Source organism: Corvus cornix, chromosome 2, assembly GCF_000738735.6.
Source record: "Corvus cornix cornix isolate S_Up_H32 chromosome 2, ASM73873v5, whole genome shotgun sequence".
Taxonomy (NCBI): Eukaryota; Metazoa; Chordata; class Aves; order Passeriformes; family Corvidae; genus Corvus; species Corvus cornix.
In genome coordinates, this window is record NC_046333.1 from 107,514,866 (window position 1) to 107,535,912 (window position 21,047).

At 39.2% G+C, this 21,047-nt stretch overlaps 1 protein-coding gene across 10 annotated transcripts in view; it reads right to left on the reverse strand.

Annotated features, from left to right (window-relative positions):
• ZNF521 (zinc finger protein 521) overlaps positions 1-21,047 on the reverse strand; it is a 229,987-nt gene that overhangs the window by 207,015 nt on the left and 1,925 nt on the right. For 2 of the 10 annotated variants that reach the window (XM_039548429.1, XM_039548431.1), the window contains exons 3-4: positions 5,370-5,432; positions 4,260-4,319 (exon numbers count right to left, since the gene is read on the reverse strand). The exons of 3 other annotated variants lie outside the window; for them this stretch is intronic. In XM_039548429.1, coding sequence (XP_039404363.1) covers positions 4,260-4,319; positions 5,370-5,432 — 123 coding nt within the window. Of the gene's footprint in view, positions 1-4,259; positions 4,320-5,369; positions 5,433-20,429; positions 20,652-21,047 lie in introns of those variants that run through there. 5 more of the 10 variants (XM_039548433.1, XM_039548437.1, XM_039548436.1 and 2 more) reach the window with 5 other exon arrangements.

The window sequence follows — 21,047 nt, forward strand, 5'->3', positions numbered from 1 at the left end:
GAAATTGATTAGGATCCTGCACAACTCCTTGGAAGAAGAGAAACTAAAACATGCCAACACTACATTCATATTGGGGGTGGGGTGGTGTGTGAGGAGAAGCAGGAAGGCAATTCCACTTTAAACCACTCATATCCGCTCTCAGCACCCTACAGCAATCTGGGCACAGCCATTCCTGTATTTCTCGCTGCCCACAACCAAGGTCAGAGCTCTCATCATCTCTCTGTATCCCTTGGTCCATACTGCTGCACCCTGCCCTTCAACTGTGCAAACACAGATGGACCCGCAAGCAGAAACTGGAAATGACCCATGTCAGGAAGTCTTTCTCATGCCATGTGGCTTGTGATCAAAACCGAGGAATTTCTTTGACAGGGGTAAAGGGCAGTATTTATTTTTAAGGGAATTATATTACAGAGAGAAACCAGATTAATTTTTTAAAATAAAAAACACATTCTGAAAGCAAAAATATATTTGCTGTGCAAAAGCCCTGCCTATACACTAAGTCCTTATATGACAAATTACATCCACAAGGTTCTTTCAAGAGTGGAAATTTCCACTTGGGCAGCTACTTCCAAATAGAAGAGTAGACTGCAAATTTACAAACCAAAAAAGGTATGCTAATTCTAAAAAGACTTTATGACATTTTAGCCATTATTGAATACTCTGAATCTAATAACTTCCATTGCCACTTCATTTTCCAACATATTTTGAAAGATTAAGAAAAGTAGCTAGGAGATCACCAGGTTCGAAACAGCCCAGAAAATGAAATAATTGTCTTAACTGTTGCAAACTGACCCCAACATCATTAAACACTTGTTGGAAGGCAGCATGTGCATGCTGCATACTATTAGTTGTTCAGCTCAAGCTCCCAGTTTCATCTCATAAAATTGACAGCACTCAGGGAAATGTGGCCACTAGGTCTGAATTTTAACATGAGTATTTAAATGCTGCACATAAAGTTTACAGACCTGTTTGTTTTAAAATAAGGGTAGTGTCTGACTCTGCTTTAAGTACAATGCTGAAGGAAAGAAAAGGGAGGGGAGGGAATTCTCGAGACTCAGTATTCAGAAACACTTGCATTTTACAGGAATTCAGCAACACACACACACACGTAGGCACACGTGGACCCCTTAGTGCACAAAAGCCTAAAGAATAACTCAATTTTAAGCCTCATACTTAGCGACCAGTTATTAAAATTAGCATCATTTTAAGACTAATAATGTTTTGCTTCTCCTTCTGCATTTGCAGATATAAACTCTACAGGGACAGAAGTCAGTCAAGCTTATTCCCTTCTGCTGCAACTTTAGAATACATGCTCTAGCCAACTGGCACATTTGTTTTTAGGTCAACACTTAAGTGGGACCCTCTGGGACCTAGGTTCGAGTTTAGCCTATGACAGCTTTGTGAAATGAGTTCTGGCAGTCTCAGCCCCTCTCAATGAATGCATTTCCACTGTGATCTGCTTCTGTGAAGAGATGTCACCACCAAAATAAGAAGATATTTAAAGAGAGCAAATATCATTTGGAGGCTTTGTGAATAGATAGCTTTTCTGTTGCAACAACAAATATCTTCCATCAAGAGCTGGTCTAACCTTAAATAGTTACTTAAATTGAGGATAAGCTGCCTTATTTGAGCAGCTCTTTTGAAAGACTAGGATAAAATATTTTATAAATGCAATACGCATTCATCTGTGCTTTCTCCTTAACCTCTTGTTCAAAGCTCAGGCTCATATATAGACTTCAGGGCAAATGTCATTCATCTCCCACATTTCTTTCTCCCCAGTATCTGCAACAATCACAGCCACAATTCCCTCAATAAAAACGGTGTTCATAGTAAAATTACTTTTCTCAACATCTGCAAATACCACTGTGATTTCCAGAGGCTTCCCTGCCCTTTTTTGGAAGCTGCCCATGCACCAACTGAAATTTTTCAATACACATCAGCAATAATACACACACATCCTCTCTGCCTTCAGATACCATTGGAAATTATCTAGTGTAGAAATGAATGAAGGTTGCTTTTTTGGAAGAGAAATAAATTCTACCTATTAAGGCACTTAAAAAAAAAAAAAAGAGAGAGAAAGAACAGTTGTCTTCTGTTCTTGATTATGTTAACATTATTTATAAATGGAAATTAAAAGAAGCATGATTTTCTCATTACTATGTTCCCTGGCAGGTGGTTCTCCCCTTCTTCCTCCTTCTCATAAGGGATGTTATTGCTGTAACTTGGTCTAATAAAACTGCAACTTTGGGGAAAATGAAAAATTGCATTGGCTTAAAAGTGTTGGAGGCAATAAAGGCATGGACTTCAATTAATTTCAAGTATGGGAGCGGTTTAAGGCCAACCAGCAGAAATTCTATTCTGCCCATGTAAAAATGAGGTTTCACCACATTTACTTTTTATAACCCATATAAAAGTCAAGTAAAAGTAATGAATATCTAAAAGTCATCTCAGTGGACTGGCAAAGACTGTCTGTATTCTTGAAACTCATCTTACATATTTCTGCCTATGCTGCAAGGATCCATCGATAATCCCAACTAAAACATCAAACTACCAAGAAAACAGCCTCCTTTCCAATCCATTTCACTGCCTTGCAGCAGACCTCTTTCCAAGCCACTTCTGCATGGAAAAGTGCTGGCAAAAGAAAGGAAAACTTAGATCATGTGGTTGTAATTATTACCAGGCAAGGAATATTTCTTCAGCTCAGTGGTAAAGTAAAACTCTGTCGCTCTCTGCTCCCAATAGTGTCCATCGCAAAACAACTGCCTCATTAAATCTCTGCAGTAAGATTAATATGCCGTAGCTGCACTACATTATAACTTGGTACTCTATAAAAAGCACATTTAATGGTTAGAGCCAGAGCTTAGATACAAAGTATTACTATAAAAACTTCTGGCAGTGTGTACACAGTGCAGGCCTTCTGTACTCCTTGCTCTATCAGGTTTTTGGTTTTTAATATCAGCACTGCATTCTTGCTGTAGAGAAAAACAGAATGCTAAATCCTGCCTAGAAATAAACAGGGAACAACACAGGACATGGTGGGAAATAAAGAACTAGCAATGCAACTTAGCCACTGAGAATTATTTTAAGAAAAAAATGCAGAAGAGCCACCATTCCTTGACATTGATCTCTGGTTTTGCAGTTGCCTGTTTTTCAACTTTGTGTCTCTACAGCAGGACAAGTTTGCTTTTTTTAAGAATTTGCAGGTAGTTAAATGGAGACATATGTACACTGAGAAGAGTTTGAGAAATTTCCCATTAAGACGGCAAATAACTCCCTCAATTTTATTTACTGTTTTCGAACAACCTACTTTATGCACAAAGCCATTAGAATCTATAAAAGGCACCAAACACAAACCCACAGGACACCCACAGAAATATAAAGTCTTCGAGCTGAAGAAAAAATTAACTGTATTCTTCACCTTCATAAGAGGAATAACTCCAACTGTCCTCAAACAAATTACCTACATGTATTCAGAGATGACTAGCCTTCTAGGAATATCCTTAAGGAGTCAGCCCTTACTCCAAAAGGTGACCTCAGCTGAATGAATAAGACTATTCAGATGAGTCAGTCCTTCTCTTCAGATAAAATTCTGTGAAACCAGTACCAAAGACAGAAACAAATTATTTCTTGCATTCTCCGAACCATGCTAGAGAATAAAGAAGTCTTTGTTGTTTTGGGGAATTAACGATTATTTCTTCATGATTATTACCAATACTTATCCCTGTGATCCTGACTCAAACAACAGTTTTGTCCACCCAATCTCACTTATTAAAATTAAAGAGCCCTTAATTAATCTCTGGCAAGAAATTATACAAACAATCTTTAAAGAAATTACCCCTAACCACATATTTTACAAATACAAAAATAGTTTAAGTGAAATGAACAATCAAGGTTATCTGACATGGCATGGGGGGGGGGGGGGGGGGGGGGTTGGGGGGTGGCTTCCATGGGGAATGTAGAGAAGGATTAAACTTAACAAAAAAGGAAATAAAAAGAAAAAAATAAAAGCATGCTCTAGAAGCATTTAGAACACTTTAGAAGCATCTCACTTTCAGTCAGCTGACCTAAAAAAGGCAGAATTTCTAATTGTCAGAAATTGAAAGGTAAGGGGAAAGGAACATTATTTTCCATTGCAAGCCTCAAGAATGAGCTGAAACAGAGAAAGAAGAGTGCAGGCTTTGCAAAAACACCCCAATACAAAAATCCCTCACACTGTTGTCAAATGGTAAGCAAGCACTAATGAAGGAATTCAGCATTACCAGTCTGTGCGGCTGTGTGTCCCACACCTGCCTGATGGTCCTCTGTTTCATTTTCTTCTACTGTCAGAAAAAAGGTAAACAAAACAAAAACAAAACAAACAAAAAAGATGTTAGGTCGGTAGCTGAAGTGTTTCAAGCACCTTTACACCAGCCTCAGTTCTGAAAGCCAGCAATGCTTGCACAACACAGGCAAGAAAAGCTGCACTGCAAAGTGCGAAAGTGTAGACCAGACTAAGACAGAATACATTGCTGTATGGAAGCTACAAATCTGAGAACAGAGTAACCAAATCTTTTTCATGGCTTAAAAAAACAAATCGAATTTCCTCTGGGATATTTGTCTTCAATGCACTTTACTGTATTTGATTATGGATCTAAATAAGAGAACAATTACGGGTTTTAAGATTCTGCTTGCTCCACACAGGTAAGAGAAAGCCTTCTCCTGGCAGATGGGAGAGGTGTGTGTGCTAATTCATACATAAGCTTTAAAAAATAGTAATAATCCTATATTCAGTAGCAAACATCTCAGCAGTGCAGACAGCCTTGCAAAGGAGAACTAACCCCATGCTGTTTTACTGTATATACCATGCCAGCGTCTTTCCCTTGGCTCACAGCTTTCCAGAGCAGTAGAACTAAAAACAATACAATTCTTGTCAGATTCACTATTCAAAACTTGTTGGGTGAGTGAACCTAACAAGAGCCATTCTGCTGCTACTTTGAAAAATTAGAAAGCGCTGTTCTCGTACATTCTGATATGATGCCTAAGTAAGATTGACTCTCCCAAAGCAAAACTAAGGGAAGAGCTAAAAGGCAGAACCATTTCCTTTTATTCTCCCAAAGACCGAGTTCTTTGGGTTAGAGAACAGCGGAGAGAAAAGAATTCATTCTGCCTCCACAGGGGAAAAAGCTGAAAGGGGAAAGACTGCACTTCTGCAGCATTTCCACTCCCAAGAATTCAGACCTCAAAAAATAATCATGCAACTGAATTAAAAGTCCAAAGATTTGAGGTATTTTTCCTGGTTCTTGGGACAAGAGAGTGCAACACTTAGGGGTCACATATAAATCTAGACATATATGCAAAAGAAGAGATACATATACACACTCCACAGGTACCTCTTTTCCTCCTCCGCCAACCCCAAGGCTTCATACAACTGGTTGTTTCTAGAATCTGAGTTTCTAGAAAAAAAACACCAGTTTTCATAAGGACACTCTTAGGACACCAGAAACTTGTATCACAGTGCATATATTAGAAAGAGTCAAGTACAATCTCTGAAGGACTCTAAACAATCTATATCTCTATCCCAGAGCCGTGGCTAGTAAGCAAACTCTTCTCATCGACAGAGATCTGATAAAAGTTTCCCCAGCCCTGCAGTCAGTCCAGTATTTCACAAAATATGATTTTATGAGCTAATTTATGAGCTGAACTTGTGTTTTGCTGCCACGATGCTACCAGTACTTCAGCTGTGATAATACTGTATGATTTCCTTTGGTACACTGAAGCAGTCATCCCAGCATCCTCACAGCTGAAGGAAACTGGTCAGACAAAGAAAGCAGTGGGAAAAGCTCATGAAAAGCTGAGTTTTGGGGAACATGTGGTCAAACGCAAACTAAGCTAAATAGAAAGATTTTTCTCTAAGGTAGCACAGATCAGTAAGTTTCATCAATAAAGCAAGAAAAATAATGAATAAAACTAGCATACATTAACAAAAAAATAAAAGATACCATCTATTGTGAGCTCCTCGAAACCCCCAGGGAAACCTCTGCAGAAGCCCAACCTGACCTTATTTATGTCCATCATTAGCTGTTGGTGTATCTCCAAAAAATGTACTCAAGAACAAGCTCTAAAACTGAAAATGAGTCCACTCTTCCATCCCTCAAGAGGAAACTCACTTTGGTCATCACTACCTACTAATCAGCCTTATTAGTTGTAGATGTACCTGCTGTCCTCAACCATGATAAATGTCACTACTCAGTTCAAAAAAGCAGTTTAAGAACTCTACCATTTCTGAAGTTTCAAGATGGAATTGAAGTCTTCAAACATGAACTTTTCAATAACTGATTCCCAAGTGGCTACCTGTTGAGAGCTAGACAAGATCTCCACTTTTAAGTGTAAGCTAAAATGCAAGAGTTAATTTTTTCTGCTGTTCTGTCCTTAATGTCTACTGCCACCAGCTGCAGTACCAGAATCTCTCACTGCTCCTGAGAAGTGACTGCACAAGGAGATGTACTTAGCTTCACACTGCTGACTGAGAGGTACACCAAACATTTTTAGCTCCTAAAATGGGAAAAATAAACATGGATACTTCCTAACAAATTGTTTCCAGGTATGCAATTTTGTACCATGAAAACATGACAGCATATGCCTTGTGAAAACAAACATTTTACAACTTTCCTGCTATTTTGGGATCTGAAAATTCTGTGAGAGCTGAGGTTTGCTTTCAACAAAGGCTGACCACTATGTCTTTATGGCACTTGAAAAAGGAAACAAGCATAAAAGCAGGTAACTCTGTGGTTAGCATTTTTCTAAACCCTTGTTCATCCCTTTAAGGATTCTCAGTCACAACAGAAACGAGTAGGTAACAACAGGCCATGGCACAAAGACTTGCCAATAATAGTCAACTAGACTGACATAATTACCAGGGGAAAAAAAACCCCATATTTAGGGGGAAGCATGGTAAAAAGAAAAAGAAAACTCTTCTACAAAACCCACTGAATCAATGAATCTTGGCATTAGCACAAATCACCTACAAAATAGCATCTCATTTTCCTTTGCATTAAGTTAGCTCCTTCCTCCAACTTGCAAGGGTATTCCTTACATTAAGTAGGCTACAGCTGGTAGCATCAGATAAGCTCTCGATTAGCACTTAACACCTTTTGACAACCAGATTCTGAAAACTTCAGTACTGTTTCAGCTCTCAGGCCATTGTTAAACTCAGCTGAATATGAAAGGTAGTGTGACATGCAGCCAATGTTAACCTCCCTTAAACATTAACTACACTAATTTTTTTCAGAAGAGGAAGACACCTTTAAACAGAATCTATACAAAGGGATGACTGAAATTTTGCTAACCAAAACCCTTTCTCTAGCACAAGCATGGAACACAACAAAAAAAGGAACAAGGATGATATGCAAATAAAAGAGTAGCATGTATGCACTATTATTAATTCAAACATCAAAATTATTGATACCCTAGAACTGTAATTGCACAGAGATGTCACCTTCATTATAGCATATACCACATCCTAGCACAAGGTAAGATGAATTCTGTGTAATGAAGGCAGAATACCAGTGAAGGAGAGGCCTCAGGAAAGCAGAATACATTATAATCCAATATGAAAAAGTGATGTGACAGCTGAACAGAACTTCTAGATACATGTTGTCAAGAAAGCAACAATGATCCTTGTCCCTACAACTACATGTTTATGATCACTCCTCATCTGTTTTGTTAGCTGTTGTAATATTTCTCAATTAACTCATCTGTTCCTTAAAACAACAAATGATCAATTTCCTACTACCCATTTTTTCAGGACAACTTTTGAGAAACAAAACCAAGAACCCCAAGTAACAAAATTTCAAAAAAAGATCAGATCACTACAACTGTGGCATCTCACTTCTTGAGAGCAATTTAAAAAAAATACCAGTAAGGGAAAAGAGAAATCCAACATGTCAGTTCTATCTCCCATTATAAAAGCTGTGGATTTGACAGATACCAGTTTTTAAAATTTTACTAAAAAAAAAACCCAAAACAAAACTATCTCTAAACTGAAGTTGTATCCATGTGAAAGGTTAAGATGTTTCAGCTTTGGTACAGCCAGTGTCCAAGGCAAACCCTCGTTTCAGTTCAGAGCAAGTCTCATGCTTGGGCAGCTGACTGGCAACATTAAGACCAACTATTCCTTTCTAAAGAAAGAAGGAAAAGAAAAAACCAAACCAAAACAAAAACAATGCAACAAATCAAGTAGAACCATCAAGGACAGCCAATGAGGGAAACCTGTGGGAATTTTGATATAGAGGTCCTAAATTTAGAATTAAGCTCCTGACTGCTCTACAGCAGCACCTGCTGATCAATGAGGATTTCACCCCTTTTGCTTAGTCTGTTCCTGGGACTCATGGCTAGACCTTAAAGGAGGGAGATTATTTTCTGAAGTTGCTACAAAATATGTACATATTTTCTAGCTTGCAAACTCTCATTCATATTCTACTGAGTAACCAGGATTCCCCTTCTCTGAAAAGTTAATCTGTAGATTTAGCACCCTAAGGAAGAGCACAAGTCATTTCTGGTTTATGCCTGGAAAAAGCTTGCACAGAAAAGAAATGGATAAAATTAGAAATGTGGAAAAGTACACTTTCACTGAAAGGGAAGCCTTTTGAAGAACTCTGGCTAAGATTTATGATTTCTGACCTATTACAAACCATAATAAAATAAAAGCAAAAGATAATTGAAAAAAGTCTGTTTTCTTCTAGTCTAGGTAGATTAATAAATTTTGAAAAAGAAAAAAAATAACTGCCCCAAATGCCTGAGCCTCTATTCAGCTTGGTAAACAAAGCAGGAGAAGCTCCATGTCCCAAAATAAACTATAAAAATAGATTGCTATTGATTTATCCTTTCATAAAACATATTCCTTGAGAGATGTGAAAATAAACCTAATGTAGCAACTAAGACTGTCAGGATAGGAAGTTCAGAATACATATTTTTACCTTGCACTTTGCATTTTGTACAATTCAATACTTGATCTATAAACTTCCATTAGCATATGATTAGTAATTCAATTTAAAGCCATCTTTGCACAAAAGCCTTTTTCTTAGGATGGTAACTTTGCCAAGTGCATCTTCAATCTACATGTTTGAATAATTTCTGCAGACAAGTAATAGAGACAGTAGCTGTATTAGCATAATCAATACACAATTTACTGAGTTACTGAGACAGAACAGAAATAAAACGTGTGTGCCATTATTTCAGTATCTACAAATGACTGTAATTTCTGGAAGTATCTCTCCACTTCTCCTCGTGGCCACATCAAAACCAAGAGGACATTCATACTGCCACCATCTACAGGTAGATATTAAGTATGAGCAGACAGATTAATCATATAGCAGAAGGCAAATTTAAGAGCCAGTTGCAGGGGACATTGAGTATCCTCTAGCTCTATTAAAGGCAATGGATTCTGAAGATGTTTCACACTTTGCAATAACATGCTGTGGAAATACGTCTCCACAAGGGTTCAGTCAGGATGCAAAACTGAAATTAAAGAAGTTACAGAGAAGTATTAAATTCAGGATCACGTGTCAGTGAATCACCTGCTAGGGCTACACCTTCCTTGGCTTTCTTCTCTCCCTAGGTACCACTGGTATCTAAGACTCACCTCTTAAACCCTTCTGGCTGACACATGCCAGCACAGGATTTCGCACCCGGCTGTGGCACATTAGAGCAGCAATTCAGTGGGTGACTTCTGAGATTCAGCAAATATTTCAGAATGCTTCATAATGGCATTTGAAATAACTGGCACTCATAAAAGTTCAGAACTACTAAGAAAGCACTGTTTTCTGAACAACTTCACCTAGCATCAATTTGTGTCTATCAGCTACTAGCCAGATTACCAATTTGACTGTCAAATGTACATCCTCCCAAAGACTTTAGTGTTAGAAGAATTGGAAAAAGAAATGCATTGGCATATTAACATTTCAAATATCTACATTCCAGAACTCCACTGAAAATCAGTTCTGTGTGTAGCCACAACTTTACAAAAATCCAATTAATCATATGCATGAATATTTATGTGCCTGATTTGTTTTCCTTTGTGTTGTGACATAACCCTTTTCCTATTTCTATTCCCCCCCAGCATTGTAACAATATTCTTCTGACATTGGAAATTATTTTCCTTAAAAGATTCCTGTTATATAAAGCATTCTTTCCTCTTGCATTTGCTTATTCCAGAAGACAAAGTCCCTCATAGCACTCGTATTTTTCACTCCTCTCTTTGGTCTGTCCCAACACTGAGCTTGTTTTTTTTCCCCTAATGTTCTTCTTGTAGAATGACTGAATTAGGAGTTCCCAATTAAACTGCGGTGGTTGGAAAATATTATTCTTATGCTAAAATAAAGTATTTTCCTAGGCAGCACATAAACATAAAAGTAATAAATATACTTAAGTGGAAAGAAATTATGCTTAAGAAATCCTTTGGATATTCTTCCAACCCTTGATCTCAAGGATGACAGTATCCAAATGTGACAGCCTAAAGACGTCCAGTTTTACATAACACTGTGTGCAGAAAAGGCAGAAGAGGCTCTTTCCAGCAGCAGAGGAATAATTCTAAACCCCAAAGCTGGGTGGGGGGAGGGAGGATATATTTTTCTGGGCAGCTGAGGTAATAGATTAATTAATCCTGTCCAAAATTCTAACTTTGCCTCCATAACCATGCATCCTTTTACAAGATTAAACCACATCTACATATACTCATATTTCTATTGTTAGGTAAACTAATAATGTTATATTTTAAAAAGTACTTTCCTCCAAAGAATCTCAGAGCTTTTTATAAACCTCAAGTAAATTTCAGTCATCCCTAAGACTCTCTATCATGCAAGGTAACAGATTATAATAAATCTCAGAGTCAAACTGAGGACCACAGTGAGAATTAGCAAAGCAAGAGGGAGTCAGTTCTTAGTACCAGGGTCAGGACTTTCAGCTGTCTTGCCTGTCTTAGACCGAGTACTCCACCTCCATTCCTGACAACGTGCTGTGGGCAGCCAGTCCATTTTTGGGGGAAGACAGAAGTTAGGAGGTTAAGATAAATTTTAACCCCAATTACCAAGTCCAGTACTTAACATGAACACATTCAGAGTAATTCCTCTCAGTGTCCTGAAGCTATGTATCACCTCAGTTTTCTTACTCAATGTGACATAAGTAAGAATTTCTAGTGTTCCTAAAGACTCTATTTTCAACTGTGCTTAGAAAACAGGAAATTCATTAAACACTGTCTACAAAAGTCTAAACTCAGCAAGAGAGAGTAATTGGAATCAAACTGGTGTATGGATCACATAACCTCAAAGTAACCAACATCACACAAGTCTGAAGACAGGTGACATAAAGAAGAGCTATGAAGACTTACAGTAAAGGTTACTGTAGATGATCATTGCCTCTGGAAGGGAAGCAATTTATTTATGTACCTAAAATGGGACACTTAAATTGAGGCGTTTGGGCTGTCTGACACTGTTTGAATACCAAACCAAAACACAGCTGCATGTTTTAGCTCTGTTACTTAAAGGCACACATTTATCTGAGTCAATAAAAACCAAACCAAACACCTACTTCCCTTCAACTGAGATTATCCCTGATTTACCAGAGATCTCCTTCTATTGTATACCAGGGTTTTATAAGTTAATTTTTGATCCCTCAGACTCTCTGCTCTATTCTAGATGACTTTCTATCATGTAGAACAGCAATCTGGTCTATGTCCACAGAGGAGCTTAGAAGCCAAAAAACTAGTGAGGGGATGCTAAATCTAAATTGTCAGCAGTTCTGCTCAGATGCCACTGAGGTCAGGCAGTACCTATGGTTTTACCATCGAGGCTTTCTCAGTGCTGAAATCAAACTGAAGCCCCACCACATCTGGAGAGTGGAAGATAAGTATTCTCCTGCCTGCCCTGGGTTTGGACGCAATCTTATGGGCTGGTTCTTCAGAGTTCATATACTCTTCCCTGGCTGCTATAAAACACTGGCAGAAAATGTGTGGGTTGAAATACATCTTCCTTTTCCCCTCTTGCCCACATCCACTGGTTAGATCGCTCACCCAGGATGTGGGTGGCACCAGCTGAACTTTCTCCTCTATCAGAAGGATTTGTACACACGTTGTGAGCTTCCTAATGAAGAACACTTACCCTCAGACTTGAGGTGCACTCATTCATTGCTGTTGAAACTACCATACTTCATCTACAATATTCACCGAACTAGAAACAAGAAGAATCAGCGTGATATTTTATCCTTGCTGTTGGGGCACCATCACAGCAAGTGGGGTAAGTGGACTCCAGTTCTAGTTGCACTGAAATAATTCATCAGAGGTAATAAGGCAGTTAGTATCTGGCAAACCAGGACGCAGGTCTCCCCTTTTTCTTCATGGTACTCAAGCTATTTGAGCCCTGAGTCTCATGTATGAATGCTCTTTCTCACCCTCTTGTCTGACAAATACTTAATTAGACTTTTGAAAAGGGAAACATCATTGACAAAAATAACAGGGCAACTCACGCTCATAACACAATATGCTGCTGTGTAATGACTGATGTCCTCCCTGTGAGATACAGATAAACACCTTTAGACAAAGCACAGAATAGAAACCCTACCTCTCACATCCTAGCAGAGCAAAGAACTTTCCCCCTTCAGTAAAAGAAAGAGGAAGAGCAGCAGCACACCACCTCAATTCCTTCTAGCCTGGGAGGAAAGGAATTTTATCTCCAAAACCTGAGTCAGATAAGTGACTGCTGTGAGATGCCCTGTTGCACTAAGATGCCCACATCTAGAGTGGGGGAGGAGCTAAGACACATTATTATTTCCAAATTTTTCCTACTGTCTCCTTAAAATAATTTCTACTCAACAACATTCATAAACCCCTAAGCACCTGTGAATTACATAAAGAATCCAAGAGTTAGGTGCAAAGTGACTATTCCACTAGGCAACCAGTCACCTATAAACTAAGCAGAGCAGCATCTAAGCACTAAACCTCTTGCAGCATGAAAGCCTTTTTTAAAATTTTGTACCTAGCCTTAAAGATTTTTGACCTTTCTCCATTGATTTACATTTGCATCTGACAAGCAAGTCTCCTACTCAACACATTCACCAGAAACTGCAAACCAAATCTGTTCCTGTGCTCTACCTCTTTATAAGTCACATAACACAATCCCTTCCCGGTCAGTGGTTGCATGCAGAGACCAATACAAACCCATTTCCTCCTCCCATCTTCAGAGTGAAAACATTACATCAGGCATGGATCTTGACATCCTGTTGTCCTGGAACCAGTGAATCAGAAAGTTCCTTCCTCACAATTGTATTCTTTAGAGGTGGAAAATAATTAACTTCCCCACCCCCTCCTCCTTCCTACTGCCACTGTCAAAAGTTAGAAAGTCACTTGATTCTGTCTGGAAAAAAAGACCCAGCCATCATAACTCAGTGCCAGAGAAAGTTCTTGTTGATCAAAGCATAGCCTGGTCTTCCCAAGGACACTGCCTCACTGCATCACATCATCCAGTCCAGAAACAGAGCAGGTATATTATTTTTGTTTTTAAAGCTTCTTTCAAAAAGTGAATGAATCAATAATGGAAGTTGAACTTGATATGTTACCAAAAAAGTGAACACCAGAAAAATGAAACTAGAAAATCAATTATCAAGGAATTCATTGTTTGAAATATATTTTTCCAGCAAAGCACAACAAAAAAATAGTAAGGGCACAACAGGTCTCAGGGACTGTACACAAAAGCCATCTATTTTACAGTCAACCAGGACACTTCGACTTAGAAGTGCTGTAGCTTTTCCACATTTGTGTGGAACACTGAACATCTCTATGAGAAACTGGAAAGCAGTTTTGCATTCGTGTTAGGTAAGGACAAAATTCATGCTCCAGGTTATTGCCTTTGCATGAGAGAATAAGCTCTCCAAAAATGGGGTTTGGGGCAGAAGGAAATCACTGGGAATCCTCACTATCAACATCCCATCCATTTTTCCTCAGGACAAAAAAGGTATTCTGCTTCAGCCAGCTGTCTAACTAACGACCAGCACTTCCAAATTTGTAAGAAGGCTAGCTAGTTACTGATATTGCATTTTTCAAGAACCACAGTAAGCCCATATCACATTAAATAAAGAAGGGGGGAATGTCACTATACTGATATATATAGATAAATACATATATATATATATATATATATATATATATATAAAACTTTAAGAAATCTTGAAGGACTAGAAATCCTACTCTTCCAGAGAAAAATTGCACCTAATTTCACCTACATTTAAAAGTGAAAGTATCAGAAAAATCACTCACTGAAAAAACAGCCCTCTGCCTTACTCCCATGACACAAAAAAAAAAGAGGGAGGGAGAACCACAATGAAAGCAACTCCCCAAAATCTAAAATTTCATTGGGCTTTAATTGTGCAGAATTGGTACGTAACAACCCTACAACTCTTTTGAGTACACATTATATGGATTCAACTGTACAAAGAACATACAGTTGCAGTATGGCACGCACAGCATCACTCTAGCTAAAGGAAAATCTAAAACCCAAATGTGCACACCCCAGAAGGACATGTATAACCTAGACTAAATCCTGAAAAGGAGGGGGGAAAAAATCTTCTACATCTTTTTTCTTAATAGTTATGCAGTATAGAGGGGAAAAATTTGTCTGAAACTAAAGGAACATGAAATGGCAGAAAAAAATCTGTGACGAGTGTTAACTAATATTCTAAATATGGAAGACAAATGTCCTGGTTCAAAAATTCATTGGAAGAGAGCAATTTTGTGCAGTCTTACCAATGTGTGCACAGAAAAAAATAAAGCAGATTTTTTTGGAAAGTAGGAGGGCTGAATGAAAATGTTAATTATAACATGTTGTAATAAGGATACCCCCAAGATCAGCCCTATCTTTTTTGCTACAGCATAGTCCCTAGGCATATGGCTAACTACTCCTTGATCATTATCCTGGCTAAAACTAAAGCTACTGAAGTTTAGGAGACTCATATCTAACAGAATTTCTTTCATCTCTAATAATTACTAAACTAGCATAATTACTCATACTTGAGGTGAAATAGAACCCAAGTTGTCTAATTTTAAAACAAAAACAAACCTCCCCACCTCTTTTGGTCTTTGAACATCCATCTTTTGTCAGAGTCCTATGCCAAATGTTACATTACGATTTAAAAGTATTTAAAAGCCTCTCTTGTCCTGTCCAACTTTTATAAAGACAGCAACTGGAAAACTTTAATGCTTTGTAGTAACACTCTGCAAAATGTATTTCAAAGCAGACATGTACATTTTCACAGCACCAAATAAAACAGGCCGAATTCTTTGTAGATCTGTATGTTGTCCCTTCAGGGAAACACTTATATATATGTACATATGTATGCCACAGTTCTGATTTAAGTGAAATAATGCATTTTCCCAGCCCCCAACTGGGACTGATTCTGAGCTCAGATAGCCCTGCAGAAACCAATGGAAATGGTAAAATATGGCTGGGAAAAGATGCTAGGAGGTTGTCTTAGGGTATTGGAACTTATACTGTATTTTAATCAAACTAAAAAAATCCCCTCCAAATATCTTAATTTAATTCTTTTACACAGAAAAAAATACTGAATCCATGTTAAAATGTTAACAGTTTTTCTGGATCTTTTCCTCAAGCACAGTTATTCAAAAGGAAGACTTTTTTTTTCAAAATACGCAAGTTTGAAAATACTGAATCGTGTTTCAGAACAAAGAATTGAGAGCTATTAAACCCGCTGTAAATTAGACAGAATGAATTATGGAGCAACATAAAGCCTTTCAAGAGATCTTAGATCATGGTGGATAATGTTATCCTACACATTAGATAAGTGCCTCCATACTGACAGCTTCCCTTGTTACACAAGTTAACAGCAACTCAGGAAAACAAAATCAAACCAATCCTAACACATCAGCAGCATAACTAAACCTCTTAATATTATCTTTGTCACAAGATTTCACCTTTGTGGAAGCTAGCAGCACAACCAGTAGCTGTTTAGATGTTTAGTTCAAATAGTGCCTAACTCCAAGCAGCAGACAATGATGGTCAATACAACTCATGCTGGCCCCAGAAATGACCGGGCAGCATTACTGTAATCCCACAGCTAATCAAGACCATCAATATCACTGTGCATTGCCAAAGTCAATGAATATTACTAAAGGTTAGGGATGTTTTTGTTGTTACGGTTTCTTTTAATACATAAAGGCATGCTTTGGCAAGTCCAAAAGAGAACACTATAAATAGCCCGCATTATAAAAAGATGCTAATCTTAAATCCTCTTTGTAATTTCTTTTTTTTTGCTTTTCATGTACTCTTTTATGTTCAGTATCTTAATTTTTGCCCTTTTTTGGATGGCCAAATAGAATCCAGCAATTTACTCATGCATCAAACAGATGTTTTTGCTTTTCAGGCCAAATGGAATCTTACGAATTTTTTGTTCCCTCCCTATAAAATGATGATGCCAAAATAATACAGTTCCTGAAAACAGCCCGTTCAGAAAAAGTTGATTGGACCAATAATACTGAAACTTTAAGTCAAGTTCACAGAAATAATGCCAATACTAATTGCTGTTTTTGTTTATGCTGGATTGATTATAGTCTAATCAGCAGACAATCTCATGACTTTTGAGTCTAGCCCATGCAGTTTGGAAGCCAGGGAGGGCTGGGGCTGTGAATAAACATTCAAATAGTTGACAGATACAGAGAAATGTAAAGGCTACTGTTGGAAGGGGATCCGAATGTCAAATTCTCTCTGAACTCTGTCTGCTGTTTAGTAACATTTTTCTTTTCATGCACTACTGTTCTACCTTCCTTGGTACTACACCACATAACCTGCCCCTCTGCATGAGAAACATCCTTTCACTCGGAATCTATGATGAGGAAACAGGTCACATGAAAACACAGATATATTTGCTCAGTCCACTGATACTCTGCATGAATTGAGTTGCAGTTCTAAATTCATTCAGGATGGAAAGATTACCTAGGTTTCCTCAAAAACAGGGAACAATTTCAAGATACAAGCCTTCTTTAAGCAGAGCATGGGTATGTAAAATACAGCTGAGAAAGGCATCCCGCTCATCTTTCTAGGAACTAACATTAAGTAATTTTATTTCTGCGTGTAGGACACAAAATTGCATTGAGTAAAAATTTACTTTGAAGTAAAACCACAGGTTGTTTGGTTTTTTTTCCCCAAAAAGAAATCAGAGATCAGCACTTCTATTAAACATGTGGAACTGTACTAGTTTCCTTGTGATAGCTTATCTAACAACTACCACTTCAGCGATTTTTCATGGGTGATTCTGAATGTAATAATGACTATTACCTGTCTTTAGCTTAGAGAAACCTGTATTTAACATTTAGTAGAACTACATTTGCATTCAGTTTTGTATCAAGAATAGCTAGTTTTCTTTGCAAGTGACTGTATTTTTGTAACTTTTTTTCTAAACAAACTTTCTCATCAAAAGCCGGTAGTAAGGGCAAAGAAAAAACCTCAAGCCCTCCTAAAACTAAAACCCCATAAACCAGAAAGGAAGGGGGGGGGGAGGCAGTCAGTAAACCAAGTGTGATATCTCCAAAGCATGCCAAGTCACAAAAAAAGGTTTACAACTCAAATGACCAAGTTAAACAAGATACAAGAAGCTGCTCTTCCCCCTGTCCCTTGCTTTCTCATCACAGGGGTCTCTACCATAGTTTTGCTTAGGGGATGGCTCTGCCCCTGGATGTCAGGAGTTTAAGGAGTCATAACAATTGATACCCTACTTTGATACCCCTCATTTGCACAGTGCCTCTTCTGGGGCTTGTACATGGGTATCGTATCTCCGACTTCTCTTTCCCCACCTGCTTTTCTCCAGCTATCCTTCTCTCCCTTCCTCACAAAACACATTAGGTGATTTTGATCAGGTCAATGATACTTAATAGATTTTTTTTTTCCAGAAACTAGCCAAGGAAATGGGATAAATTAATCAGTAGAATGAAATATAGGTCAGGACTGATGAGTTTGATGCAACTGATCCTTCCCCTGCCTTTAAAGTACCTGACAGTTGAACTTTAATTCCTCCTTCTTAAAGTAAAAGGAGATATTCAAATAACAGTTTTTCAGAAAGTTGTCATTTACTCTGCTTTTGAGACTTATTTTTTTGCCACAAACTTGCAGTGTATTTGTAAGAGACAGTGTTTGTCACAGAAAATAATTAAATCTTATTATTTTTCCTCAGAAAGATTTTATTATTCCTTAACTATAAGGGGCTTATCTAACATTAGCCATGCCTATTTTCTTTCCTAGGTCCAAACCTGAGATGCAATCTTCACCAAGTGCTGGGGGACAGTCAAACCAAAGTTGGCAAGAAACCAAAGAGGGAAAAGGAAAAAAAAAAAAAAAAAAAAAAAGGAAGAAAGGAAGGACAGAGAGAAAGAAATATAAAAGGAATGTAAACAAAACCAGGGTAATTCAAAAAAGTGTATTTTCAAGAAATGTGAGAAATTTAGTCATTAGCTAGTTCTTAACACCCACCATTTCAGATGAACATTAGTTTAATGCATTCAATATGAAAAACTCAATTGTCATTTTGTTTTAATGTATTTACCTGCCTTGTATCAGTATTCCCCTAAGATATAAGTTTCAAATTAAGTTATCAAAAGTGACAGACATATCAAAAATATCTCTTATATCTTCCCCCCAGAAAGGGTTGCTAAGTACATGACAAATTGGAAATGTAATGTGTAACTCCATATTTTATTTAGATGTAAAACAGCACTCATGAGTTTAAATAACTCATTTACATACATTCAAAGAATAGTTTTTCAAATAAGCTATTTAAAATACTGTTTATTTTTATCTGTAGAACTACATTTTGTACTGACTAAATCAGTAATACTTAAGAAATCAGAAATTTAAATAAGTGCTGCATTGGAGGTACAGCTTAAATTCTCCTTGCAAGATTACTTACAGCTTTTGTTTGTTCACTAAAAATGAAGATGTAATAATTGATGGGCAAACTCTTATCCATGAATTTAAATGCTAGTCTATGCAAGCATCTTTCAGCTCCTCAGATGAATCGCATTATTAGCCCTTCCAGAAATCTTACAATCGGACTGCTTTCAGAATACTATTAATTCACTCAGAAACTGACATGATTCAAGGAAAATAAAACAGGGAAAATGAAAGAGATATTTGAACAAAGGCCACCAAGAATGATAACCTACTCCCCAAAGGTAATTACTGCAGCAATAATTACAGATGATGATTGATTTACTGCCTGCTTTTAGTTGAAAAATAGTAAATAAGACTCTGCAAAGAAATCTCTATCATCTCCATCCTGAACATTAAGTGGTTTTCTCAAGTCAGTAGTTCATTGTCAGCAAATCCAAGCTGCTCCATCTGAACCATACAATGTTGCTGTTTTCTCATTTTAGGTATTCTCAGACAACTGGTACAGAAGAAAGGCAAAGCCCACACCTCCACATAAAATGGAAGCTGTATCTTTTGTTTTAACTTAAGTGTGATGTTTACGGGAAAAGATTTGAAACAAAACTCTCTGTAACACATGTAACAAATCACCACCCGTGAAACATGTCCAATGTCTAACAGGAGAACAATTTCCTCTATTTACCAGTTAATTCTGAACCTTTATTCCTTTGCACTTAAATACTTGGAGGTCTAAGACTACCCCTCAGTTAAAGTTTTCCTGCATCTTTTTGCAAATATGGCTAATTGGTCGCTCTCCTACTGGCTCTAAAACTCTTATGCGCACATAAATAAATCCTCCCTGGGAAGCTCGGAATATAAGCGTGCACTCAAGCAACAGAACTTTCATTGTGGTATCATTTTTAAAAGGTAAAGGGAAGAGCGGCTCGTTTGTTCTTCACAAGATCCCAAACAAAAGCACCACTGAACTGCACAAACTTCGGTAAACTAGATACAGACGGCAGCAGCAGGTAAAGCAGTAAATTCAAGGCACCCTTTATTCCCTTCTAAAGTATCTGGAGGGTTTAAAAAAAAAAAAAAAAAAGAAGAAAAGAAAAAAGAATTGAAGCCTGCTCTAAAGCTCACTGAAGTCAACAAGAAGACTTTGAAAAGGGAACTCCTGGAAAGAGTTGTTTCAAGGGAAGGGAGCGCAGTTTTTTTGCCAGGTCCTCCTGTGCAAGTCCATAAAAGAAGACCCCGCTCCTGCTTTCTAACTATGAAACTGCGCTGGTTTCCAGGCATGTAACTCCTGGTGTTCGCCAGCCCAGCCGGGAAGGAAACGAGGCCTGCCGCCCGCCACGGCGCAGCTCGGGTCACCTCCCCGGCCGGGGCTGGCCGGGCTCGGCGCCCCTGCACCGCCGACAGCCCCGCGGGCCGCACCAGTCGCCCTCAGCTCCGATGGCCTTTCCCCATCGCCCCCCATTCCCCCTTCACACCCCTACCCCCCAAAAGTAGACAACTTATAGATGTTCTGACCTGACGCCACCCAGGCTTTATTCAACTTCACTGCACTGTACAGACCGGCCCGGGAGGAGCGCGCCCATCCAGAGATGTTTATTTGAGGCGACAGCCACCCTCAGCCGCCTTCCCCGCTCGCCGGCGGGGAGAAGCCCCTGCCCGCCCAGCGGCTCCCGGCTCCTCGGGGGGTGGCCACCGGCTCCTGCGGGGAGCGGGGGGGGCGGCCGAGGGCTGCCCGCTCCTCGGGGGCCGCGGGATGCGCGGGCGGGCGGGAGCCGCTCCGCGCCGCGGCGGGCGGAGGGGCGGCGGCGAGGGGCCCGCCGGGGGAGGAGGGGGCGCCCGGGCCGGGACGCGGCCGGCTCCTCCACAGCCGCACAAGCCGCCCTTTGTCCTCCTCCGGGTCCCGGGCTTTCCCCCCGCCTCCTCCGGGGGTCCGGGACAAGTCCCTGCGACTTGGGGCTAGCGGGGTGCGCTCCCCCCGGCACCACCCCCGCACCCCCTCCTGCGCCCCTTAACTATCTATTTAGGCGCGGGCTTATTTATTTAACCCCCCCGCCGCCGCCCCTCACACATGTCCCCCCGGGCGGCGAGGGGCCGCTTCACGTGACAGCCGGCGCCACATTCCTGCACAGCCCC